At 46.3% G+C, this 20,004-nt stretch overlaps 1 protein-coding gene across 1 annotated transcript in view; it reads left to right on the forward strand.

The window, feature by feature from the left end:
* The first annotated feature begins 259 nt into the window (after positions 1-259).
* Positions 260-20,004, forward strand: part of LOC144590082 (ribonuclease T2-like) — a 33,721-nt gene continuing 13,976 nt past the window's right edge. The window contains exons 1-5 of the mRNA XM_078394948.1: positions 260-357; positions 4,954-5,020; positions 10,640-10,698; positions 11,737-11,791; positions 18,289-18,347. Of these exons, the coding sequence (XP_078251074.1) occupies positions 305-357; positions 4,954-5,020; positions 10,640-10,698; positions 11,737-11,791; positions 18,289-18,347 (293 nt within the window). The 5' untranslated portion in view covers positions 260-304. The remainder of the gene's footprint in view (positions 358-4,953; positions 5,021-10,639; positions 10,699-11,736; positions 11,792-18,288; positions 18,348-20,004) is intronic.

Below are 20,004 nucleotides of genomic sequence, written 5' to 3' on the forward strand. Positions count from 1 at the left end.
CTGTATTCATCAAGGAGAGAATAGTGCAATCACGGAGGTGTATATTGATATTCTAGGGCATGTTGATCATTTTGACTGTTTATCATTATTGTCCTATTCTGCTGCAGGCTCTGGTGCCTGTGGTAAGAGCAGGGAGTGTACCTCTGGTAGTTGCAAGAACTTGTGGTTGGAACATGTCGTATAGGAAGCCTGTGTGACCACAGCCCCATCTGATCTCATGAGCCTGCAGCCTGGGGATGTATAAAGCCTGAGCATCCCACTGTGCATTACAGCTACAATAGCCTACAACTGTCTCCGCCGTGACATGGGTCTGCCATTCCTCCTGCTCCTCTTCCTGGTGGCAGCCAGCTGTTCTGGGTGAGTACAGTCAGGATTACTGGTAAGGGGAGCTTTTTCTTTCCATTGTGTCTGGATTAATCCCATCTGTTCATGAGTGATAGCTGAATGAGGCTATTCAGCCCATCAAGTCCACTCTGCCATTCAATCATGGCTGATCAACTGCCATTCAATCATGGCTCCCTCTCAACCCCATTCTCCTGCCTTATCCTCATAAGCCTGTCACTCGTACTAATCAAGAGTCTATCTACCTCCACCTTAAAAATATTCATCGACCTGGCCTCCACAGCCTTCTATGGCAAAGAATTCCATGGATTCACCACCCTTTGAGTAAAGAAATTCCTCCTCATCTTCCTAAATGGACGTCCTTTTATTCTGAGGCTACGACCTCTGTTCCTAGACTCTCTCACTAGTGGAAACATCCTCTCCACATCTACTCTATCCAAGCCTTTCACTATTCGATGTTTCAATCAGGTCCCCCCCCACATCCTTCTAAATTCCAGGGAGTGCAGGCTCAGTGCGGTCTGGGCGGTAAAACCAGCCAACACTCTCAAAGTACTCAACTTATAGATGTTAGTCTTTAAAATGTTTATTGGAAGTAAATATCAAAAACTATTATGGCATAAAATACGTAATAAAATGTGCGATTAAATTTTACAAGAAAGTTAAAATGATGCAAGATAAAATGTTACAAAATACAATGCACTGACCATTCCTCTGTGCCCTAATGGGTTTGCACAGCTTTAATTCTTAACTTTAAGTCTCCAACTCAGAATGCAGCTCACCTCAATGTTTACTGATCCAGTGGTTAAATGGTACTTTATTGTCACATGTAACTAGGTACGTACACTTGAGTAAGAATCTTACTATACAAAGACACAAACATACTTAAGTACAAGAGTGTCGGAATAGTAGATTACACTGTTACAGGCATTACACAAGGCACACCACATTTCCAGCGCTATTTGTAAGATTGAAGTCCAAGGTTGTTTAAAATGTTGAGTCCGAACTTGGCCATAAAGGCCAGTTGTCCTAGTGGCGGCACTGCATTGGAGTTGCAGCGGCCGATCTGGCCAGACGATGTTATCAAAGTCCTCCACCCCTGCTCCGCCACTCTGTGCTGCAGCAGGCTGGTTCTGATCCATGCACTCGGCCTCTTAGAGCGGCACCTGAGCCACTCGAGCCCCCGGCTGCTGCAGGGCCTCCAGTGGCCCACTCCACCGACACTTTGACCAGGGGACATCCACCCATAAACATGTCGTCCCTCGCCTCACACGGCCACTGCTCAGCCTTCGATCCCCAGGGTGCCACCCCGCAATCAACCTTGAGCACAGAGTGCTGCCGAAGGTGTGGGAGGAAAGACCCCAGCAGCACCGTTCTTTTACTGCAACCGCCACCATTTTGAATCTTACGCACCAATCCTGTCCAGTTTCATTGCAAGTTGCTCTGAACTTTCCCCTGACACCCTTTATATCAAACAAAAATCACAGCTGGAGAAGTGACTGATGCAACTGTGTCATGTTATAGTGTCCAAGTAAACCCCTGGAACAGATATATGGGAAAGATGTAGAAGCAGAGGGTGAGTTGTAGTGGGTGACTTTAATTTTCCCAATATGGACTCGGTCTCCGGTGGTGCCACAAGCTTAGATGAGGCAGAATTTTTGTAGGTGCATCTAGGAGGGTTTCTTGACAATATCTAGATCCAACCAGGGAAGGGACCATACTGGACCTTGTATTGGGAAATGAGCCTGGCCAGCTGATTGGAGTTTCAATGCAGGAGCATATTGGGAACAGTAAACACAACTCCATATATTTGCAGTAAGTTACGGACAAGGATAAGCCTGGACCTTCGGGGAATGTGCTACATTGAGGTGAGGCTAATGACATCAGTATTAGGCACGTGCTGGGGAGAGAGGACGGAAGGCAAGAATAGCAAGGCTCAGGATCCTTGGATGTCAAGAGATGCTGCAAGTTTAGTCAAAAAGAAAAAGGAAGTTTGAGGAAGCTGAAATTGGGCCCTTTGAGAAATGTAGACAATAGGAGGAAAATGAAACTCCCATGGCAAGTAGGATTAAGGAGAATCCCAAGATATTTTACCCATTGTTGACAAACAAGTGGGTAACTAGATAGAGGATTGGAGCAGTCAAGGATAAATTGGAGAATTTATGCTTGGATCTGGAAATGGGCGAGGTACTAAATGAGTACTTTGCACCTGCATTCACCAAGGAGAGAATCGTGCGATCAGGGAGGGGTATATTGATATTCTAGGGACATGTGATCAAGAAGGAGGAGGTTTAATCTGCTTTAGTTCAGAGATACAGCATGGAAACAGGCTCGTTGGCTCTCCATGTCCATTCCGACCATTGATCACCCATACACACTAATTCCATGCTATCCTGCTTTCTCATGTACTTCCTACACATCAGGGGCAATTTACGGAAGCCAAATAACCTACAAACCCGCATGTCTTTGGGATGTAGGAACAGGGAGAATAGGCAAACTCAACACTGGCAGCATCCAAGGTCAGGATCAAACTTTGGTCCTGGGCACTGTGAGGCAGCAGCTCTACCAGCTGTGTCACTGTATCGCCCTTGGGCCACTGTGGCACAGGTATTGTTTTCTAGAAGAATAATATAGTGGATAACTCCCCAGCGCCTCATGGGATCTATCCCAGATCATTGAAAATACAAGAGTGGAGACTGCTGGGGCCTTGACAAAGATCTTTGTATCCTCTTTAGCCACATGCAAGATCCCAAAGTTCTGCAGGTACCCCATTGCAATTCCTTCATTTGAGGCAGGAAATAGAGACAAAACAGGTAATTCATAGGATGGTGAGGCTGTGGTAGAAAAATTGGTGGAGAAGATTTTTAGGGATAGAATCCTAATCTATCCATAATAAGTCTTTTTAGGGATAGTCATCATGACTTTGGGAGGGGGAGATGATATCTTAAAAAATTGGTTGAGTTTTTTGAGGAGGTGACAAAGATGATTGAACGTAGGGCAATGGGTGTTGAATAAATGGATTTTAGTAAAGTTTTCAACACAGGCCTTCATGGTAGGCTGATGTAAAAGCTAAAGTACATGAGATCCACAGAGACTTGATAGATTGAATTCAAAGTTGATGTGCACAATGTGAGAGGGACCCCTCCTTCAGATGCCGCTCTGATCCCTCTCATTGGCTGACAGGCCAGGAGAGGCAATTCTCAGCATCATTGGTAACAGCGGGGGCAATTAGCTTTTATTGGTTTGGTCACCAGAACCTTTTCAGCCTGTTCCCTATAAACCTTGGCATTCTAGCGAAAAGGGAGAGTGTGGGAAAGGGAAAGGCAAGGGGCAAGGGGCAAGGGGCAAGGGGCAAGGGGCAAGGGGCAAGGGGCAAGGGGCAAGGGGCAAGGGGCAAGGGGCAAGGGGCAAGGGGCAGGGCTCCCTGCTAGCTGTGTTCCCCTGTCACAAGTCCGAGGAAGACTGAGTTACTGGGACAAAACTGAGACTGCCAGTACCATTGTGTGGTCAAGACTGGGCTGTCAGGAAAAAATCCGAGACAGCCAGCACTTCCACTGAGACTAAGGCCAAGTGGCCGGGTCAAGCCTGAGGTGCCAGTGCCTCGTCCTGTCCTAACAAGGGATTGCGCCCATGCATATGTAAAGACTGAGCTGGTCTGGCAGCATCTCCGGAGAAACGTCTAGGTGACGTATCGGGTCGAAATCCTTCTTCGGACTGACACTCTCACTCAGCCTGAAACATCATCTATTCCTTTTCTCCAGAGATGCTGCCTAATTGGTGCAGTTATGGATAGTGAGGAGGCTTGACGAATGATTCAGCAGGATATAGAAAGGTTGAAAATATGTGCAGAGAAACGACTGATGGAGTTTAATCTGGACACACTGCAGCCATGGTGTATCACTGTGGAGGGTGTGAATAGACTGGGTGCTCATTAAATGCGTTATTCGCCTTGGTCATCTAGACATGAGTCAAGCATTCCGAGTATCATTGGAAGTGCACACATCTAGGAATGTGGAGAGTATTCATTATTGGCTTGATATTCTTTATAGACCATGGATAGAACAATGTAAGACCTGATTTGGATTCATAATCCAAGTAGCCCCAGAAACACCTTCACATTATAAACTTGGAGAATGCAGCATTTACATTGATTCAGCCTAGATGAATGGGAGGGTGGTGAGTGGATTGGAAGCAAGTGAGGAAACGTCCAAGTTCAGAAAGTGTGGGGCTGAGGGGATTGTGGATGGTGTTTTGATCTGCTGCCTTTGGTCACTTTTCACTGCTTTTCACTGTACCTCGATACATGTGACAATAAACTAAACTGAACCGAGCTCTGTCTACCTAGATGACTGGATTGGTGTACTCAGATGGAATGTAAACATTTCATGACCCCTGCTGCCACTTTGACTCTGCTCCCACCTAGACCACTCTGACTCTTTCCCTCCCTTTGACATCTCTACCCCCATCTCTGGAGTTACCAGGTGAGTGCGTGTTGTGGTGGTTTATATGCAGTAGGTGAATGGGGGCTGTACCGCCAATTACTATTTGCTCTATCAGCACTTCCTCGTGTGGCCAGTTCACAGATCCGTTAATGAAAACACTTTTGTTTTATAGCAAATCTAACTTGGGAGATCCTACCGATAATGTTCTGGCACTTAGGTGGCCACCAAACGCCTGTAAGGTAAATAGAATTATTTGTGTGCCAGTCTGAGTGCTTTGATTGTGAGAGCATGCAAATAGTGTCATTATCACAGAAGCTGCTTTGGAGATCATATTGCCATATTAATAATTAGAATCTGGATGGCATGACTGGTAGGTTTATGGTTGTACCTGCTCCCAGTCAACTTTTGCCAGGTCCTGTTTCATGACATTCATATCATCCTTCCCCACTTTAGATCCTTAATTTCTAATCCTTGTATCTTTCCTTATCTACCTTGAAACGCACGTTTGGAACAATAAGGTTGAGAGAAGATTGGTGGTATAGTGGACAATGAAGAGGCTTGTCTCAGGTTACAACCGATTTGGATGAGAGTGTACAAGGCTTGATTAGTAAGTTTGTAGATGACAATAAAGTAGGTGGTATCGTAGATTGCAAAGAGGGTTATCAAAAATTACAGCAGGGTCTTGATCTGCTGGGCAAGTGGGCCGAGGAGAGGCAAATGGAGTTTTATGCAGATAAGTGCAAGATGTTAAATTTTGTAAAGTCAAACCAAGGTAGAACCTTCGCAGTGAATGGCAGGGGCCTGTGGAGTGTTGTAGAGCAGAGGGATCGGGCGGTGGTGCGGGAGTAGAGTTGCTGCCTTACAGCGCCAGAGACCCACGTTTGATCCTGACTACAGGTATTTGTCAGTACAGTGTTTGTAAGTTCTCCCCGTGACCTGTGTGGGTTTTCTCTAGGATCTCCGGTTTCCTTCCACACCCCAAAGACATACAGGTTTGTTGGATAATTGGCGGGGTATAATTGTAATTTGTCCCTAGTGTGTGTAGATTAGTGTTAATGTGTAGGGATTGCTCATCTGCGCACTCAGTGGGCCGATGGGACTGTTTCCTCGTTGTATCTCTAAACTAAACTAAAAACTAAGCAGTGAAAGTGCTAGTGTAAAGTGTAGTTCCCTGAAAGTGGCATCACGGGTGGTTTGGGTATTAAAGAGGAGTTTTAGTGTATTGGCTTTCATCAGTCATAGGGAATGGATATGGTGAATGTACAGTTTTTTACCCAGGATAAGAACCTGAGAGCATAGGCCTAAGGTGAGAGGGGAAAGAATTAATAAGAATTTCTTCACACAAAGGGTGGTAGGTATGGAAAATGAACTGCCAGAGAAGATCGTTGAGGCACGTACAATAACAGCATTTAAAAGACATTTGGGCAGGCACATGGACAGGAAAGGTTTAGTGGGATATGGGCCATACCTAAGGAAATGGGACTAACTTAGGTGAGGCACCTTGGTCAGCATGGACGAGTTTGATCAATGGGGCTGTTTCCATGATAACTCTTTACGACCGAGCACACACTTTATGCAGGTATGCCAAATAAGACAATCCACTGTTCGTTGTTACCAATGGAGTGTGTCGATGTTGAAAGGCTTCAAGAATACTGTACGAGCATCTCTAAAACTTGTTCTGTCACCACCTGATCGTTTGCCCTCAGTCAGCGATCCATAAAACAGCTGCCTTCTGACATCAGACCCTCTTGTGACATGTCCTGCTCCTCTGATCTGTGATTCCTTCAGTAACGTGTACATGTTTTTAGTTTCAGAGATATAGAGTGGAATAGGCCCATTGAGTCCGTGCTGAACAGCAATCACCAGTACACTAGTTCTATCCTACACACTAGGGACAATTAACCTACAAACCCACACGTCTTTGGGATGTGGGAGGAAACCAGAGCATCCAGAGGAAACACACGCAGTCACAGCAAGAACGTGCAAACTCCATATAGACAGCACCCGTAGTCAGGATCAAACCCGGGTCTCTGGCATTGGGAGGCAGCAGCTGTACTACTGCGCCAATGTGCCACCCATGGTGAGGAGGTTTATTTGGGACAGAATGTGTCTATCTGGATTTATGTCTGAAGAGTGATTGGTTACATGGTGATATTGATCTAATAAGATGGGCAGAGCAATGTCAGGTGGAAGTGAGACCATATACATCAAAGGTCTAATAAGGGTAGAACAAGAGGAAAGGTTATGGAGGTTAGGCCAGTGGTCTGCTCTTCCTGTGGGAGTTTGGGAACATTTCTGGTGTGTCTGACTACACCTGCAGGAGGCTGTGTCCAGCTGCAGCTTCCCACTGTGTAGTGCCGTGGAGAATTTGATTTACGGAGAACTTTGTTGACTGAATTTAGCAATTAGTCACACTGCAGGTAGAGAAAGGAAGGAGGTGGATGACCAGGAGGAGCAGTAAGTGCAGGCAGGTCGTGCAGGAGTGAGTGCCCTGTGGTCATTCCCCTCGCAGACAGAGTAGGTCTCTCAGAGGAAAGTTGCAGCAGTAGCCAAGGTGTGGCACCACAGTTGGCTGTGATGCACAGCAGGGCAAGGAAACATCTCAGTGAGCTGTGGTGTGGGGAAGAGATGGACTTCCCCTTGGCTCAGAGCGAGATCCCAGGATGGTTTGTTGCCTCTCACGTGTCAAGGACAGGGATGTCTTGGATTGGATCCGGGACATTGTGAAAGGGGAGAGAAAACAGCTGAGATTGTTGTACACAATGGTACTGACAACCTAGGCAGAACGAGAGGTGAGATCCGACAGGGTGAACTTAGAGAGTTTGGTAGAAGTTTACAAAGCAGAACTTCCAGAGTGTAATCTCAAAATTCCTCTCAGTGCCATATGCCAATGATGGTAACAATAGAATAGATGAACGCATGGCTGAAGAACTGGTGCAGAAGGCAGGCCTTTAGCTGATGAGATCACTGGGATAACTTCTGGGCAGGTGTGACCTGTACAAGAGGGACAGGGTGCATCAAAACTGGAAAAGGACTAACATCCTCTCAGGGAGGTTTGAGGAATGGGTAGTAACGGCTTTTGATACCTTCATTAATCAGGGTGTTGAGTAAAGAAGTTGCAATATTGTGTTACAGTTGCACAAGACTTTGAGGCTGCATTTGGAGTATTGTGTTCAGTTTTGGTCACTCTGCAATAGGAAGGATGTCATTAAGCTTAAAGAGCACAGAGAAGCTGAAGAGGATGTTGCCAGGACTTGTGAGCCTGTGCTACAGAGAGAGGTTGTGTAGGCGAGAACGTTATTCTTTGGAGTGCAGGAAGATGAGCAATGATCTTATAAAGGAGTATAAGGTCTTGAGGGGAATAGATAGGGTATTTTACCGAACGCGGGGGAATCATGAACAAGAAGACTTAGGTTAAAGGTGAGTGGGGCAAGATTTGATTGGAACCTGAGGGTCAATTTCTTCACACAGAAGCTGGTGGCAACATAGATTACAGCCACCTGCTCCATGACCCTTGCATTCTTTAACAACCTGGGATTATCCCTTCCGGTGCAAGTGACTTGTTAGTGTTACCTCCTCCTCCTCATCAGTTACCCCCACCCCCTCTCCCAGATCTGCATCACTCCGCTTCTGGCAGCTCCCATTTCCTGATAACGGGTGATACAATGCCCTCAGCCATGTTCCAGCTGTGCCTCTACCTTGATGCAGATCACTCCGTTATACCCTGATCTCCACACTCCGCTCATCCCATTTACAGGCCTTTGGAAGGCTCTTTGTTCCACTTTCCCTTGAAAAGCCTCTCTCCTTTTGTACTCACTGCCTCTCCCAACTCACCACATTCAGGTGGGTTTCCATTGAAGTCTCACCTTCCTCATGCTCACTCCTTCCTTCACTCCCTCCTGGGTGATCCAGGGAGCACCAGAGTTCCTTTACTTTTCCCTGGTGTGGGAATACTCCTCGTCTGTACATAAAACATTCCCCATTCTTCAGTGACAGTGCCAGCTGCCACAACATCAACACTTGTGATACATGAGGACTGGGGAGAGCAGTCCATATCGCGATTTACTAACACAAAGCACATTATCTATGCTTGCGTAAGGAAACAAGAGTTGAAAAGTATTCTGTCCATTTATTTTTTTCTCCAAATAAAATTTGGCAATCTCTAATTTTTTTTGGTATCCCAGATCTTTGAAACTTGTGATTTTTTGTCCACTGAAGAAATGGCAGGCAAGTTGGTGCAGTGTATTTCCTGCAGGTTATGGGTGGTCAAGGATGCCTATGGAGCTTCTGGAGACTACACCTGCAGGAATTGTGTCCAGGTGCAGCTCCTGAGTGAACGTGTTGGGGAACTGGGGAAGCAGCTGGATGACCTTAGGGCCATCCTGGAAAATGAGAGTTTCCTGGACAAGTGAAGTTGTTAAGCCAGTGATTCAGGAGGAGAGCAGGTGGGTGACTGGGAGAAAAGGGAGTAAACGTGGAGAGCAGGCGACCCCGGTGGCTGTGCCGAATGAAAACAGGTATGCCCCCTTAGGAGTTGTCGGAGCAGAAGACGCTTCCAGTCCAAGCGGTGAACAGGTCGGTGGCTCCAATCCTGGCAAGGAGACTCGACTGGGGAGACCGACGTCAGGCAGAGCCATAGTAGTGGGTGACTCCATTGTCCGAAGTGTGGGCAGGAGATTCTGTAGCGGCAGGCGGGACTTCAGGATGGTCTGTTACCTCCCTGGTGCCAGGGTTAAATATGTCACAGACCGACTTCAGAACATCCTCAAGAGGAAGGGTGAACAGCCAGAAGTGGTTGTGCACGTGGGCATGAACGACGTCGGGAAGAAGAGGAAGTTTTGCAAAGTGAATTCCAGCCCAAGCGAGTTTGTGCATGGCCTTAAGGACATCCCCTCTCTTCAGTCTATAGTAGTTGGCATCCGTCCATCGGCGAGAGGCGACGGTGAAGCTTTGATGCTGTCTTGTTTGGAGAAGGGAATGTTTAATCGATAGTCTATAATACCATTTTCCTCTGCCTCCCATCTCCTGTTTTCCATCCTTACCTTTTCTGACCACCATATCTTTGAATATTAAGAGGTCTGTTCTGCCGAGAATGAGCCATGTAATCAGCAGCACATCATAATCACACATGGCTCTTTGTACCTGCAGCTCACCAATCTTACTCATCACATTCTGTGTATATTGTGGACACCAGATTGTGTCTCTCAATTTGCTCCTATCCAACAATTCCTTCTCTGTCATCATCCAACACTCACACCCTCTGTTCACCTTATTTATTTTTGCTGTTATTGCCTGGTATGCCCATACCCTGCTGATCTTGATTCAACTGTCATGACTTGGGCATTGTCCCAATCCTATTAACTTGTGACCCGTCCATCTCATACAGGTTTCATCTGCCTCTGAATCTGAATGTACCTGCATGCACCATGGATGTTACCAGTCTATCGCCACCTTCTCTTCACATTCTGTTCTCCCTGAAGCCTGGCCGTGCCAGCAGCCCAGAGATTGCCACCTGTCCACCTCTGGCAACATTGACAGACTTCCATTGCTGCCTTCTCCACATTGGTACCAATGTGTACCACTTGTTCTGGGTCCCACTTTCCTCTGCACCCTCTCACTCATATCCTGAGAAGCAGAGAAACATCCACCTGGAGAGAAGCAACCAATCCCACAGTCACTTTGACCCATCCACCTGTCTCTTCCACCCCTCCCTTTGTTCACTCACCCCTCTGTCCTTTTGCCAAACCCTCCCATTGCCTGCCCACTCTCTGCCTGACAATGACCCCAATGATCTATCTTTTTTTTAACCTTTTCATCCATTTTGTTTCAGTGATGGGTTTTCTTTGTTCTTTCTCCAGGTGAATCACTGGACCGGCAAAGGATGTGAATTTGAATGGTGGACCATCCATGGCTGGTGGTAAGTCTCGTTACTCAGATGGGTTCTAGTGAGAGATGGGAGTTGTCAGGGAGAGCTGACAGGGGGGTCTCCAGTGGTAGTGTCGGGCTGTGGTGCTGGTCTGTGGTCTCCACTGAGCCCAGGAACTGGACACCAGCACCAGAACAACAGCTGGTTCTGCAGCTGCACGGCTGCATTCTGAGCAAAGGTCTTCAGCTCCACCTCAAATAGCCGCCCCTGAATCTGACACAACCCTGTCAGTCCCCCTCACAATTTAGACAATTCATGAAGATCACCTCTCATTCCAAAATCTCCAGTGAGCTTCGGCCCAACCTGCTCAATCTCTCATACAGCACCCCATCCCAGGACTCAACCTTTCACCATTCACCCAACTGCTTCCATGGCAGCTATACCTCTCTTTAAATAAAGGGACCAAGAATCTGTTGTGATGTCACTAAAGGTCTGCAGAGACAAAGCCAGACCTCTGTTGGAATAATATATTCAAGACGTGAGTGACAATTAACTTCTTTGTTCACAATAACGTGTCAAGTCAGAGACTGCTCTGCTGACTCAGAGCATGCGACCTTTTAATATCATATTTAATAGCAAGAAATGTGGAGTGGGTCACGTATATTTGTTAACATGGTTAACTATTGTGATCCAGAATTCTCTTCTTTCCCTTATCAGCCTTAACATTAAAGATCAAAAGTACAAGGTCAGACATGTTCAACCTATGAGACACTTCACTAAAATAAAGTTCTATTTCCACGGTACGAAGTGCTCATAAGACAGAGAGCAGTTCAGTTCTTCCCACAATTCCCACACCTCCTCACTATTACACTTCACACCCGGCAAACCCGGGACGGGGTATATTTGCTGTCATTGCTCCAAGCTGCAGTGTGGTAGCACCGATTCTGCAACGCTGGAGTTACCACGGAGCCCCTGGTCTCTGGCACTGAGACAGAACAGGAAGTGTTGTCCCTGTGAAGAAGTTGTCAGCAAAGTGCAGGAACTCTTCAGCTTGGAGGTAGTAACTCATCCCATCCATTTATCTTCCAGGCCCCCCAAGGGTTGCAATGTGAATATGGATCCGTATAACTACAACAAAATAAAGGTCAGTAGTACTTACGGTTCAAGACCATCGTGAGTTTTGGGTCTGGGGTGACACGCTGGCACACAGGCCTTTGGTCAATTTCTCTAGAGGGTGGGTGGGCTTTTCAAAACACACAGCAGCAGGAAGTGTCCTCAGGTCTGTTCTCTGGGCATTTTACATTGGCCTCAGCTGCAGTATTTGAGATTGTGTACATTAACACACAAACCCATTGAAAACCTTCAGTTTGTAACCCACTCCTAGTATCTGTTATTCAACATGTAAATTACTTCCTACAGACAATGAATGACTTCCCACTCTGTAACTCTGGTATCTGTTATTTCCACACATAAACTATCTGAACTCCTGCCATAGATCCAAGCATGTTACTCCCCCACAGATATCTGATATTAGAATCATGCAGCATGCAAAGAGACCTGTCAGCTTATCCATGCCAATCAAGATGTCTACCAAAGCTAGTGAGCTTTGCCTGTTTGGCTCATATCTCTCTAAACCCTTCCTATGCATAAACCTGTACAAATGTCTTTTAAACGTTATAATTCTACCCATCCCTACCAATTTCTGTGGCAGCTTCTTCCTTATACCCAGCACCCTATGTGGGAATAAGTCTCTCCCCTCTCACATTAAAGCTGCGCCCTCTAGTTTTAGACTCCCCTATGCTGGAGTATAGGCTGTGACCATGCGCCTTCTCTATGCTTCCCATGATTTCATAAACCTCCATAAGATCACCCCTCGGCCTCCTTCACTCCAGGGAAAACAGTCCCTGTCTGTTCAGTCTGATCAATCTGAAGAAGGTTCCCAACCCAAAAGGTTTCCTGTCCATTCCCTCTGCAGATGCTGCCTGAATCCAGCATCTTACTCCAGCATTGTTTTTGCTAAAGATTCCAGCGCCTGCAGTTTCTTGTGTCCACAGCTGATCTAATGTCACCTAATAACTCAAGCCTTCCAATCTTGTAGTATTTCACCTGTGAATATTAGGTGTAGCGGGACAGGAGGCATCTCTGGAGAGAAGGACTGGGTGACATTTCAGATCGAGACCCTTCAGTCTGAAGAAGTCTTATCCGAAATGTTATCCATTCCTTTTCTCCAGAGATGCTGCCTGTCCCACTGAGTTACTCCAGCATTTTGTGTCTACCGTCGATTTAAACCAGCATCTGCAGTTTTTTCCTACACAATATTAGGTCTAGGTTCGGCTTAAGTTTATTGTTGTCACATGTTCCGAGATACAGTGAAAAGCTTTCTTTTGCATGCTTTCCAATCAGATCAGAAAATACTATACATAAATACAATCAAGCCAAACTCGAGTGCAATAGATAGAACAAAAGGGAAGATACAGAGTGCTGGAGTAACTAAGAATATGTTTCTCAGCTTTGTAGTGCATTAGTTCCAGAAACAAAGTCCAATGTCTGCAATGCAGTAGAGGTGAATTGGTTTAGTACCCTAGTTAATGGAAGGACCGTTCAGAAGCTTGATAACAGAGGGGAAGAAGCAGTTCTGGAGTCTAGTGTTGCACGCTTTCAAGCTTCTGTACCTTCTGCTGGAAGGGAACAGGGAGAAGGATGACCAGGGTCTGACAAGTCAGTGATTGTGTTGGTTGGGTCACTGGTTGGGTCTAAGTCTGGTCTGTGTTAAACAAAGAAACAAAATGCTGGAGTAACTCAGTGGGTCTGGCAACATCTCTGAGGAATGTGGATTGGAGACGTTTCAAGTCAGGATACTTCTTCAGACTGATTGTAAGGGGTGGGGGGAAAAGAAAGCTGGAAGAGAGGAGGGGGATTACAAATTGTGAAGCCATAGGAAGAGATGTAAGAGGAGGGGGAAGGGAGAAATAGGCGTGAGCCAGGTAAGGCGGGGGGGGGGGGGGGGGGGGAGGGGGGGTTGTTAGAGGTCACCTAAAATTGGAGGATTCCATATTCATACTCTTGGGTTGTAAGCTTGGTAAATGTTAAAAACCCCATCTCTAGTGTGTGTAGGATAGTGCAAGGGTCGCTGGTTGGCGAGGACTTGGGCCAAAGGGCCTGTTTCCGCACTAAATGTTAATCGGAATCCTATGTTTAAAAAGCTTTGAGACAAATGCTTAAATAGGACTTGGCAGAGAGGGATACTGTCTTAATGTGGGCAAATGGGATTAGTGTAGTTGGTTAAATTGCATGAACCCAGTATGCCAAAGAGCTCAATTCGATGCTTATAGAGTTGTAGAGTAATGCAGCACAGAAACGTTTCCTTCAGGTAACCTTGTCTATGCTGACCATGATCCTCATCTGCATGACCCCATTTGACCACATTGGGATCTCATCTCTCTATTCCTTTCCTACCCATGTATCTGGACATTCCTACCCTGGGGAAAGGACTCCAACTATCTATGCTGTCAATGCCCCTCATGATCTTATTATCCTTTATCAACCTCCTTTTCAGCCAACATCCTGGTGAATTGTTTTTGTCCAACTCCGTGAAGAGTTGGTGCAGGGGGCAGGGATTCGGATTTCAGGATCTTTGGGATCTTTTCCGGGGCAGGGGTGACCTGAATAAAAGGGACGGGTTGCACCTAAACTGGAGGGGAACAACATCCTAGCGGGAAGGTTTGCTAATGCTACATGGGAGGGTTTAAACTAGATTGGCAGTGGGGTGGGATCTCGTGCAGGACAGAGGCACAGGAGAGGTTAGAATGGAGGGTGGTGTAGGAAAGGTTGATGGACAGAAGAGGGAAAAACCCGGAGAGCGAGGAAGGATTGATGGTTTAAACTGCATGTATTTTAATGCAAGGGCTTGATGGGTAAGGCATATGAGCTTAGGACGTGGTTAGGTTCGCACGACTGGGACGTTATAGCCATGACTGAAACCTGGATAAGGGAGGGGCAGGACTGGCAGCTCAATGATCCGGGGTACAGGAGCTTCAGGAGAGACATGGGTGAGGAAAAAAGCAGAGGGGGAGTTGCATTGTTTATTAAGGAGGATGGCACGGCTAGGTTCAGAGGTTAAGTTCAGAGGTAACATTACGGACAGTTCGTCTAGTGAAGCTATGTAGGTGGAGCTGAGGAACAAGAAAGGGATGATCAGGAAAGGGGTGTACTACAAATGCCCAAATAGTCAACGGTAATTAGAAGAGCAAATGTGCCAGGAGATTGCAGACAGCTGCAGGTCAAATAAGGTTGTTGTAGTAGGGGATTTTAACTTTCCTAATATAGACTGGGAAAATCATAGCATGAAGGGTTCAGATGAGGTTTAAGAAAGCTATGGACCGGGATGGAGAGGGACCATGTGTTAGACAATAGACAATAGACAATAGGTGCAGGAGTAGGCCATTCAGCCCTTCGAGCCAGCACCGCCATTCAATGTGATCATGGCTGATCACTCCCAATTAGTACCCCGTTCCTGCCTTCTCCCCATACCCCCTCACTCCGCTATCCTTAAAAGCTCTATCCAGCTCTCTCTTGAAAGCATCCAACGAACTGGCCTCCACTGCCCTCTGAGGCAGAGAATACCATACCTTCACCACTCTCTGACTGAAAAAGTTCTTCCTCATCTCCGTTCTAAATGGCCTACCCCTTATTCTTAAACTGTGGCCCCTTGTTCTGGACTCCCCCAACATTGGGAACATGTTTCCTGCCTCTAATGTGTCCAATCCCCTAATTATCTTATACGTTTCAATAAGATCCCCCCTCATCCATCTAAATTCCAGTGTATACAAGTCTAATTGCTCCAGCCTTTCAACATACGACAGTCCCGCCATTCCGGGAATTAACCTAGTGAACCTACGCTGCACGCCCTCAATAGCAAGAGTATCCTTCCTCAAATTTGGAGACCAAAACTGCACACAGTACTCCAGGTGCAGTCTCACCAGGGCCCGGTACAACTGTAGAAGGACCTCTTTGCTCCTATACTCAACTCCTCTTGTTACGAAGGCCAACATTCCATTGGTTTTCTTCACTGCCTGCTGTACCTGCATGCTGCCTTTCAGTGACTGATGCACTAGGACACCCAGATCTCGTTGAACATCCCCTCTTCCTAACTTGCTCAACTGGGGTAAGGCCAACTTTGAGGGTATGAGAGACCCTTCAAGTTGACTGGAGCAGGTTATTTGATGGGGAAAGGAACATCGGCCAAGTGGGATGTTTTTAAAAGTGTACTAAAGAGAGCTCAGGATGTGTACGTCCCCGTTAGAGTGAAAGGCATAGCAGGCAAAGAAGGCAGCTTGGCTGATGAGGGAAATTGAGATGTTAGTCAAAAACAAGAAGGATACATGGGACAGGTATAGGCAGCTGGGATCAAGTGCACCCCTGGAGGAGTTTTGGGAACTAAGGAGCAACTAAAAAAAGGAGAACAGAAGGGCAAAAAAGAGGCCAGGAGATAGCTCTGGCGGGTAGCCTCAAGAACAATTCCAAAAGATTTTATAAATAATTAAGGGAGAAAGGGTAACTAGAGAGAGAGTGGGACATCTCAGGAATAAAAACTGTCACCTCTGTGTGGAGCCACAGGAGATGGGCAAGGTCCTCAAATGAGTATTTCTCCTTTGTATTTACCGAGGAGAAAGACAGTAGGGCAGAGGAAATTGGAGCATTCACTGGAAGTGTCATGAGAGTCATTGTTACCGTCAAGGAAGTACTGAAGGTACTGTCGTGTATGAAGGTAGACAAATCTCCGGGGCCTGATCAGATATATCCGACGACATTCCGGGAAACTAGAGAGGAAATTGCGGGAGCCCTGGTTGAAATTTATGAGTCATCCTTAAATACAGGAGAGGTGCCAGATTGGAGGGTGGCAAATGCTGTGCCTCTTTTCAAGAAAGGCTGCAGGGAAAATGCTGGGAACTATAGGCCGGTGAGCTTAACATCTGTAGTTGGTAAGTTACTGGAGAGTATTCTGAGGGATAGAATATACAGGCATTTGGATGGGCAAGGGCTAATTAGGGATAGTCAGCATGGTTTTGTACGTGGGGAGGTCATGTCTCAGAATTCTGATTGATTTTTTTGAAGACGTGAGCAAAAATGTTGATGAGGGCAGAGCTGTAGAAGTTGTGTTAATGGACTTCAGTACGGTGTTCGACAAGGTTCCACATGGTAGGCTGCTCTGGAAGATTAGATCTCATGGGATCCAAGGAGAGATAGCTGAAAGGATAGCTAATTGGCTCCATGGAAGGAGGCAGAGGGTGATGGTGGAAGGTGGCTTCTCAGAATGGAGGCCTGTGACTAGTGGTGTGCCTCAGGGTTTGGTGCTGGGCCCATTACTGTTTCCCATCTACATCAATGGATGAGAACATACAGGGCAAGATTATCAAATTTGCTGATGACACCAAAGTTAGTGGTTTTGCAGATAGTGAAGATGGTTGTGAACAATTGCAGCAGGATCTGGATCGATTGGCAAGGTGGGCGGAGGAATGGTTGATGGAATTTAATGCAGAGAAGTGTGAGGTGTTGTATTTTGGGACGTCGAACAAGGGTTGAACCTACACAGTAAAATGGTAGGCCTCTGTGTAGTGTTGCAGAGCAGAGGGATCTAGGAGTACAAGTGCATGGTTCCTTGAAGGTCACGTCGCAGGTAGATAAGGTAATCAAAAAGGCTTTTGGCACTTTGGCCTTCATCAGTCAGAGTATTGAGTATAGAAGTTGGAAGGTCATGTTACAGTTTTATAAGACGTTGGTGAGACCGCATTTAGAATATTGTGTTCAGTTCTGGTCACCATGTTATAGGAAAGATATTGTCAAGCTTGAAAGGGTTTAGAAAAGATTTACAAGGATGTTGCCACGACTAGAGGGTGTGAGCTATAGGGAGAGGTTGACTAGGCTGGGTCTCTATTTCATGGAGCGTAGGAGGATGAGGGGAGATCTTATAGAGGTGTATAAAATCATGAGAGGAATAGATCGGGTAGATGCACAGAGTCCTTTACCCAGAGTAGGGGATTCAAGGACCAGAGGACATAGGTTCAAGGTGAAGGGGAAAAGATTTAATCGGAATCCGAGTGGTAACTTTTTCACACAGAGGGTAGTGGGTGTATGGAACAAGCTGCCAGAGGAGGTAGTTGAGGCTGGGACTATCCCATCGTTTAAGAAACAGTTGGACAAGTACATGGATAGGGCAGGTTTGGAGTATTATGGACCAAGCAAGTGGGACTAGGGTAGCTGGGCCACTGTTGGCCGGTATGGGCGAGTTTGGCCGAAGAGCCTGTTTCCACACTGTACCACTCTATGACTCTATAACTATAAATCTACGACTCAATATTCAAGTCTACACATAACTTTTGGGTTTCTGTTAGATTATGTGGAAATCCTCACTTGGATTCCAACCTGTAATTCCTGAGTATCTGTTTATTTACAAACCCCCAAATCCCTGGATTAGATCCCACCCTATTCCCAGATACCTGCATCTGTTTTCATATAGCTGTTCAACTTGATTGCATTCCAGCTGCTATCGCTGTGTAGGGTATGTGATGTTCTCTTTCTTGTATTTTCAGTTTTTATTTCACTCTTGTCCTGACACAAAATGTTAATTTGTTATATTTTCAGTCTTTACAGCCTGATTTGGACAAGGTTTGGCCCGAACTGTCTGGCAAAGACACTCTTTGGTAATGGTTTGTACCTAAGGTGGATAAATCCCCAGGGGTTGACCAAATGTATACTTGCACTTTGTGAAAAGCTAGGGTAGAAATTGTGGAGCCCTTGCACAGATATTACCATCATCTTTAGGCACAGGTGAAGTTCCAGTAGACTGGAGGGTGGCTAATGTACAGTTATTTAAGGGCACCAAGGACAAGCCAGGGCACCACTGGTGAGTGAGCCTGCATCAGTAGTGGGTACGTAACTGCAGGTGATTCTGAGGGACATCATTTACCAGCAGTTGATAGATAAAGACTGATCAGGGATAATCATAGGGAATCATATCTCACAAAGCAGACAGTTTTTTAAAGAGGTGACCAAGAGGATTGATTTAGGTTAAAGATCGTTGTCTATGTGGACATTAGCTGGGCCATGACAAGGTCATAAGTGATTGGAGCAGAATTAGGCCATTCGGTCATTCCACAATAGTGACCCAGCATCGATCCCTGTGGCACACCACTGGTTTCTGATCTCCAATCTGAATAACAACTCTTTACTATACCCTCTGGCTCTTGCCATCAAACCAATTTTCTCACCAATTGGCTAGTTTGCCGTGGATCCCATGTGATCTAACCTTCCAGCCGAGCTTACAATGCGATACCTTGTCAAAGGCCTTGCTGAATTTAGCAGGCCACACTGCCCTCATCAATCCTCTTCTAACTTCTAAATGTTGTGAGAGTCACTGCTTCCACTGCCTCGAGCAGTGTGTTTCAGATTCCAACTACCCTCTCTTGAAAAAGTTATTTTCAGATCTCTAAATCTTTTCCCACTTCTCCTAAAAGTGAGCCATCTAGTTTCATACTATCCGCTCTGTCTCTTACTCTCATACCTTTGTGCATGTCCACCGGGTCCCCTTCAGCCTCCTCAACTCCCGGGAAAGCTAACGCTGTCTATCCAGTCGTTCCTCATAATTCAGGTGCCTAATCCTAGATCAGAATTATACAGTTCTCCAGGTGTGGCCTGACCAATAGATAAAGTTGTAACACTGTTCTTATTTAGTGCCTGACAAATGAAGGGAAATATTGTGCACACCTGTGCTGGCAACCTTGTGTACTGCACACCTGCAATCCTTGGGTTTGAACACCAAAGTTTGTCTGTTCAATGGTTTAGGTGGCACAGTGACACAACTAGTAAAGCTACCACCACACGGCTCCAGTAACCCCTGGTTCAATCCTGATATCTGCCTCTGCCTGTGTTTGTACATTCTCCCTGTTATTCTGTGGGCTTCCCAAGGGTGCTCTAGATTCTTCCCACATTCAAAAGATGTGTGAGGGCTACGTTAATTGGCTGCTATAAATTAAGGGGGAGAATCTATGGGGCAATTGATCATAAAATGGGTGCTTGGTGGTCAGTGCAGACTCAGTAAGCCAAATAACTGACTGCTGTGCTGTACCTTCATATGAGTCAAATCTCCAACCCACTGGATCCCCTCCCACGGACACTCTCCCCACCATTCTGCCCCATCACCCATTCTGCCCCATCACCCACTCTCCCCACCACTCTCCCCCATCACCCACTCTCCCCCATCACCCACTCTCCCCATCCCCACCCCTCCTATGGACACTCTGCCCCATCACCCACTCTCCCCACCCCCTTCCCACCCTTCAACGGACACTCACACCACCC

Source organism: Rhinoraja longicauda, unplaced genomic scaffold (genome assembly GCF_053455715.1).
Source record: "Rhinoraja longicauda isolate Sanriku21f unplaced genomic scaffold, sRhiLon1.1 Scf000121, whole genome shotgun sequence".
Classification (NCBI taxonomy): domain Eukaryota; kingdom Metazoa; phylum Chordata; class Chondrichthyes; order Rajiformes; family Arhynchobatidae; genus Rhinoraja; species Rhinoraja longicauda.